The 7,650-nt window shown below is 32.0% G+C and overlaps 1 protein-coding gene across 1 annotated transcript in view; it reads right to left on the bottom strand.

The window, feature by feature from the left end:
• The window catches only part of LOC102594320 (probable 3-hydroxyisobutyryl-CoA hydrolase 3), a 46,757-nt gene extending 39,167 nt beyond the window's left edge, over positions 1-7,590 (bottom strand). Inside the window, exons 1-5 of the mRNA XM_006346627.2 lie at positions 7,575-7,590; positions 7,419-7,461; positions 4,385-4,465; positions 4,154-4,222; positions 2,788-2,851 (exon numbers count right to left, since the gene is read on the bottom strand). Of these exons, the coding sequence (XP_006346689.1) occupies positions 2,788-2,851; positions 4,154-4,222; positions 4,385-4,465; positions 7,419-7,442 (238 nt within the window). The 5' untranslated portion in view covers positions 7,443-7,461; positions 7,575-7,590. The remainder of the gene's footprint in view (positions 1-2,787; positions 2,852-4,153; positions 4,223-4,384; positions 4,466-7,418; positions 7,462-7,574) is intronic.
• Between the last annotated feature and the right edge of the window lie 60 nt (positions 7,591-7,650).

The raw sequence follows: 7,650 nt of genomic DNA, 5'->3' as shown, positions 1-7,650 counted from the left end.
TGTCCAGCAAGTTCGATATGAAGGACTTAAGAGTTGCTGATTTTATCTTAGGGATCAGGATTCTCAAAACTCCTCAGGGACTAGCATTATCTCAATCTCATTATATTGAAAGAGTATTGGATAAGTTCAAGTACTTGAATTTCAATGTTGTCAAAACTCCAATTGATTTAAGCTTTACATTTCAAAAGAATGAAGGTGAAAGTGACTCTCAATTGGAATATGCCAGAGTGTTGGGAAGTTTGATGTATATTATGAATTGTACACGACCAGATATAACATGTGATATTAGCAAACTGAGTCTATTCACTAGTAATCTGAATCAAACTCATTGGATGGCAATGAAACATGTTTTGGGTTATTTGAAACATACACAACACTACGCTTTGCATTATAATAAGTATCCTGCCGTGAATGAAGGATATAGTGATGCAAATTGGATCACCGGGTCAACTGAAGTAAAATCCACAACTGGTTATGTGTTTACACTTGGTGGAGGAGCAATCTCTTGGAAATCATCCAAACAGACATGTATCGCTCGCTCCACAATGGAATCTGAATTCATTGCCTTAGATAAGGCCGGTGAAGAAGCTGAATGGCTCCGGAATTTCTTAGAGGATATTCCATTCTGGCCCAAACCTGTGGGACCTATTTGTATACATTGTGATAGTCAAGCAGCAATAGGTAGGGCAAGGAGCGTTATGTACAACGGAAAGTCTCGTCATATACGACGGAGACATAATACTGTAAGACAACTGCTCTCTAGTGGAATTATCACAATTGACTATGTGAAGTCAAGCGATAATGTGTCAGATCCACTAACAAAAGGCCTAGTGAGAGAGGCAGTTGAAAGATCATCTAAGGGAATGGGTTTACGGCTTAGGACAAGTAAGCATAACGGTAACTCTATCTAGCAGACTGGAGATCCCAAGAGCTAGATTCAAAGAGAAAAACAAAGTTGTGACTGACGGTTCGACATTGTCAATCAACTCAATCCATTCACGAAGTTAAAACATTAAGGCTTGTTAATGAGTTAATAAAGCTTAAAGTTTTTAATGATTTGCTAAGTTTGGCAGATTTGACCAAATAGTGTATCTACGAGATGCCACGGTTAGAAATCACCTATGTGAGTGTGAAGTGTAAGCCACTTCAAAAAGAGTTTTTTGTCATAAGCCTATTCTCTATACACTCATGAAACCAGGAGGTGTTTATGGCTGAAACGAACACAATCGTAAGAATCATAAACGGTAAAGGGTTAATTGTGTAGCATATGGTTGCCTAGGTATACACCAAAGCTCGACGGTTCAAAGATATCGCATCTACTGATTGACAGAGTATATCCGACATATGTTCACTACGGAAAGTCTAAGGGGAAACCTACTTATCCAGATGCAATTGATTCTTGCTTGTAAAGTACACACTCGTCCGTGCATTCCTTATGTTATAACCATTCCCCATTAATGTGGGGTATTGTTGGGTATGTAGCAAGAGTAATGGGAAATGGAGGGAAGATGAAAAGAGAGGAACTTGAAAAGTTGGGAACTTGAAGAGTTGAGAACTTGAAAAGTCCTCTTATGCTTTATTGAAAAGACATTTGTCCCTCATCGGTGGTGGAAATAAAAATAGGAGAGTTTAAATATAGAAACACTTCTATTAATTGTTTAAAGGGTTGGAAAGAGGGATCCCCCTCGCGCCGTCGTCGTTGTCGCTCGCTCGGCTTCGGCTTCGGATAATGATCGATCGAGAGATTATTTTTTTGACAAAGTTTGTTTTAATTATTTTAGTTAATTATTTATTTAATTAATTAAATTAAATGGCCAACGTTTTAATTAGTTAATTAACCAAAGCGTTTCAATTAATTAGTTAATTAACCCGACCCGACTCGGATCTACGCGAGACCCGTTTTATTTAAATCTTTCCCGTTTTATTTGAATTTCCCGCCGTTGGAAGTGACTGTTCTGAAAGGTTGCAACTTTCAGAAACAACCATGACCGTTTGAAAGGTTGCAAACTTTCATGAATGGTCGTGTGGATTCTGAAAGGATTGCAACCTTTCGGAACCAGTTCCTCTTTCCTATAAATACATTGATTCTTCAGACTTATTCCTTACGAATTTTTCTGATTTCTTCTGCACAAAAATTTCTTCATGTACTTTACTGCTGTTGAGTGGTTCGCTGACACCAGAGTTTTGGGTATCAATACACTGGTGATTGAGATCATTCTATCCTGGGAGGACATATTCCAAATCAAACCTCGGATACTAGAGGGGAATAATTTTCTTAAGGGGACACTGTGCATTCAGTGGGCTTGATCTTTTCTGATTCTGTTTTTTCAGATTGTGGTACGTTTTACAGATTTTAGTTTTGTCAATTAATTTCTGTTCATCTATTCTTACTGATTTATTAAACTTTGGTTACTTCGTGTTTCTGCAAAGTTTATTGAAATCAGTAATTCTTGGTTTTTAAACACAGATTGATAACAGAATGACCTCCATAAAAGGTTGTCCAACGGCTATGTTACCATGAATCGTAGGTGTAACTAGGCTTTATCATCGATTTTCTAGAGAGAATTTTCTCTGTTGGACATTCTATTTTTCTCCTCTATTCAAACTCATTGCGTTGTTCTACCATTAAAAAAAAATACTTAATGGCTAAAATCTGAATGATAATATTCAGTTATTAAAATAATAGAATGACTGGCAAAAATCTAATTAATTAAGATTAAAATATAAATGAAGACATGATCACATAACTCAACACACCAAAAAAGAAAATAATCCTTATGTTATTACCTTGTAGCATGAATTGTATCACACGGACTACGTCTCCTCCAGCACAAAATACTTTTCCTTTTCCCTATATTGAAAAATAAATTAACAATTAAGGATGACATTAAGTGTCAAAAAGTAAGAACTCTAAAAACATTTATACATGATTTTAATTTGAACATGCTTATATTAAATTTATAGAACACATTTATGTCACAAGTTTGGTAAAAAAGCTGAAACCAACCATGACTAATGTAACACCTCGAACTTCGGTCGGTTTTTAGTTTTGGGTAAACTTTAAACGACTATATCTTTTTAGCATAAAAAGAATTAGAGGACCCGTGAGCTATCAAACTGAAGGTCTCAGAGTCTTCTTTTTCAACATTGCCAAGTTTGCTAAATTCTGAGTTTGGAGTGAGAAGTTATGGCCATTTGAGTGAAGCCTCTCTAGTTAAGGCATTTCATCCGTTTGAGAAAGGGGTATTTTGATACTTTCCATACCCCACACGACTTGACCACGTTTTCCTCACCCTAGTTAAGGGTCTAATCAGACGCTAAGTTATTTTTCACATTCCTAAAAGCTTAGACTTTTAGGGCTAAGTTTCAAGAAGAGAAAAAGAGGGTTTTCAAGCGTTCGTCCAAGAATTGAAGAATTTGACATAGTAGCTTTCTTCCTATGGTGATTCTGCAAAACACCATGTCACGATCTGTCACCTTGTAAACTTTCATGAACCTTGTTAATAGTACGAACCAGCTTCATCTATGTTAGAAGGTAAGTTTAGAAGTCAGATAGTAAGATTAGCTCCTTTCTCAGCTTTCAATTTAGCTTGACCATCATTCGAGGAAGAATGATCCCAAAGGGAAGATATTGTTACGTATACGTATTCTTCCATCATCGAATTTTTAATGTGTGTAATGGTTTGTACTAGCTGATATTTCTCATGTAATTTGTGTTGTTAAAAGGTCTACTGACAATCCTAAGAAAGAGCATTGGGAAACGGTGAAGTGGATACTCCGGTATTTGAGAAGAAGCTTAGATGAATGCTTGTGTTTTGGAGGATCAAATTCAATCTTGAACGGCTACCTAGATACTAATATGATAGGTGAGATCATAGAAAATCAACTATTGATAACTATTTACTTTTTCAGGGGCTATATCATGATAGTCAAAGTTGCAGATGGATTGAGTATATTGCGACTACTGAAGCTGGCAAAGAGATGATATACTTATTAAAATAGAGATTGAGAAAAAAATTATTCACTAGATGGAGTAACGAACCCACTAGACGTATTTCACATCGATTCACCAATTTTGAGGCATGACAGAAGAAAACATAAAAAAAAAAAGTGAACAAATAGAAATCACCATGCATGTTTGCTTCTTCTTTACCTTAACTATTACAGCCCTTACTTGTGGATCTTCTTCATACTCTTCGAAAGTTCTTAACAATTCACCAATCTGCAAAATTCAAAAATAAAATTGGGGATATATAAATCAAGAATGTATATATTATTTATTTTTGCTTAAGACAAGGTATGATTTATTGTTCTTGTTCTCTCTCCCAATAAATTTAAAATAAAAATAGAAAAAAGAAAGAAAGAAAAATAATGATCAACATACCATTTCAAAAGTCAAGCAATTCAATTGTGTAGGTCTATTTAGAGTGACCTTCTGCACACATGACGTAGCTTCAAATAGTATCTGGGAGGACAATGAAAGAAAAAATTCAAAAATAAGTCATCTATTACTCCATTAATTATTAAAAACTATAAATATAGAGTTATACGATAAAGGGTAAAAAAAATAATTAACATAGTAAAAATGATTCGAAATTGCCCTCTTTTTGTCTACTGTATCAATTTTTCCCACCACCCATTTTTTGGAATAAAAAATGTCCTTTAAATAATTCAAAAATGTTCTTCTTTCACCTATTAAATCAAATTTCTCTCTAAAGTTATATTCATGCTTAAAATTGTCTCTCTATTAATGACACAATTTCTTTAGGAATTAGGGTAGACCAATCTCGAGTCTCTCGACTAGTCTCTGAAGTCACAAAATGATTATCATTAAAAAAAGGTGAAAAATTATGGCCTGGAGTTAGGGAAGGACTTGTGTCGCAGTGACATGGCAAAAGGACAAATAGACAAATACATTATATATGATCATTTAATATATACATGTCTGCAACAGAGGAATATTAATTGACGCAATCATCGGTATTTTTATGAGGATGCAAATCATTGATCCTAGTATTTTAGGGCTCGAGTAAAACTTTTTTATTTATTGATGCATTACTTTGTAACCTATACATAGTAGCCTTAACACGATTGAAAGGAGATTTTGATTATGAACAGTATGTAGGACTTGTGTCGCAGTGACATGGCAAAAGGACAAAAAGACAAATACATTATATATGATCATTTAATATATACATGTCTGCGACAGAGGAATATTAATTGGCGCAATCATCGGTATTTTCATGAGGACGCGAACCATTGATCCTATAGTATTTTAGGACTCAAGTAAAACTTCTTTATTTATTGATGCATTACTTTGTAACCTATACATAGTAGTCTTAACACGGTTGAAAGGAGATTTGATTATGAACCGTATAAAAACAATACATAATATATTGACCATGAGAAATTTTTACTTTTTCCAAGAAAATTATTTAATTTTATTCCAAAAATTTCAAATACAAATACAACTACAAGTTGTATTTGTAATTTGGAAAACATCCAAAACCTTGTTTTCATTTTATTTTTATTTTTTTGTGTTTTAAAAAAAAAAAAAAATCCATAATATAACCTCATTTGAATTATATTCCATGTTCAAATAATATTTAATAATTTTTTAAAAAAAATACATTTAAATTCTAAATATTAACTACACAAACTATGACCAAATACAACTCAAACTTCAACTCCAACTCCAACTTTGAAAATGCAAATAAATTGATTATTTTTTATTTTCATGGTCAAACATTTGGGGCTCCAAAATTTTCATATTTTCTAACTCGATCATTTAAGACCCAACAGGGTAAGGGGGATAGGCTGAACACCCTTTTCCTCTCACAATTAGGGCTGGATATATACCGGTTCAAATCGAATCGAATTGAATTTATTTTAATTTAAATTTTGGTATTTGATTTATATGGTCGATTTCAGTTTCAAAATTTAAAATTTCAATTATTTGATTCAATTTTCGATTTTTAACAAATTAAATTTAATTTGGTTAAGTCAAAAATTTAAATTTAATTACACTAGCGACTAGTCCCTACACTCTAATAATACTAACTCAATCGAAAGTGTATCGAACCCAAACCCAAATTTAAAACTATCGAAACAAAAATCTAATTCCGAAATCAAAAGGACTAAAATTGTCATTCCTAAGAAATAGTGACTCATCATAGCTTAATATCTTGTTATATTGTTGTTGAAGTTGTATAGTGATAATTAGAGTCTTGAACAACTTAGATGTGGGCAATGCCTTGGATTTTGTGAGTTGTGATTGAAATTTAAAAATATGTAAATCATTATTTTCTAAAATTTAATTACATCAAAAATTGAACTAATTAATATTTTGAAAACGGAACCATATTTTTGTGAGTTGTGGATGTAAAAGACAAGGGAGGGTAAAGTAAACAAAAATGGGTTTGGTGAATTTCAATCTTTTTGATATAACCTTCAATAATTTCTACTGCTCCATCCGTTTAAAGAAAAAATGACCTCATTTTCTTTTTAGTCTATTTAAAAAAGAATGATCCCTTTCTTTTTTGGTAACACTTTAACTTCAACTTTCCACATGACATGTTTAAGGCCACAAGATTAAAAGGCATTTTGGTACATTTGACATAACTTTAATTTTGAACCACAAGATTTAAAAGTTTTCTTTCTTTTTTTAAACTTCGTTCCAAATCAAACTATGACATTATTTTTGAAACGGAGGGAGTATTTTCTTAGTACAACCCCTGACTAAACATGGCAGGTCTAGTTGTACTTGTACTAGTTCCTTTTCCTTTAAATTTCTTTTTCTTTTTTCTTTCAACTTTAAATAATTTTAACATTTAACATATATTTTGCAACTTACTAATCCCTACAATTATACATGCATACGTAATTTACTTTTAAATACTTCCAACAATATTCATTTATATATGACAAACTTTACATTTCTAATCTTCTAAAATTTTATATAAATACCACGTTCAATGGAAAATGGATAACAAATATCCTCTAACATAATATAATATATATGATTTAATTTATAATAATGGCAATATATATGTCAGATGGCTCAGGTTAGAGTAAGAAAGAATGAAGGATGTTGGTATTATATTTTGAAGTACTTAATAATAATTTAAGAACTATATTACACAATCTATTTCTTTTTCCTTTATGAAAATTATTGGATCTGACAAGATAAATAAAACAGTACTTGAGATCTAAATATTTATTAATTTTGAGCAACTCTACAATATGCTAATTAGATCTATTTTGTTATTTCTTTTAAAAAAAAGTGTTTGATTTCAAGAGAAGGTTGTTTGTATACTTTGTATATAAAGGAAGCAAATTGAAGATAATAATGTAGCTCTTTCACACAAGACTTAATAAATTAATAACATACTATACTGTAAAAAGTTGAAAGTTGATACCTCATTATTAAGCCTAGAAGCCATGTTTTTGTTTCTTCTGGATCTGTTAAATAAAAAGGAAAATAAACAAATCTATTATATAATGGTGAAGGCTTAATATTTTACTAATTTTGGCAAGTTACAGAAATACAAGGAAAAGTTAACGAGTATTAGAACCTGAAATAGGAAAGGTGACGAGCAGAGAAAGATTAGAAGATGGATGCACTATATATATATATATATATATATAAGT

The sequence above is a fragment of the Solanum tuberosum genome, unplaced genomic scaffold (assembly GCF_000226075.1).
Source record: "Solanum tuberosum cultivar DM 1-3 516 R44 unplaced genomic scaffold, SolTub_3.0 scf00081, whole genome shotgun sequence".
Classification (NCBI taxonomy): Eukaryota; Viridiplantae; Streptophyta; class Magnoliopsida; order Solanales; family Solanaceae; genus Solanum; species Solanum tuberosum.
This window is presented reverse-complemented; position numbering and strand designations above follow the sequence as displayed.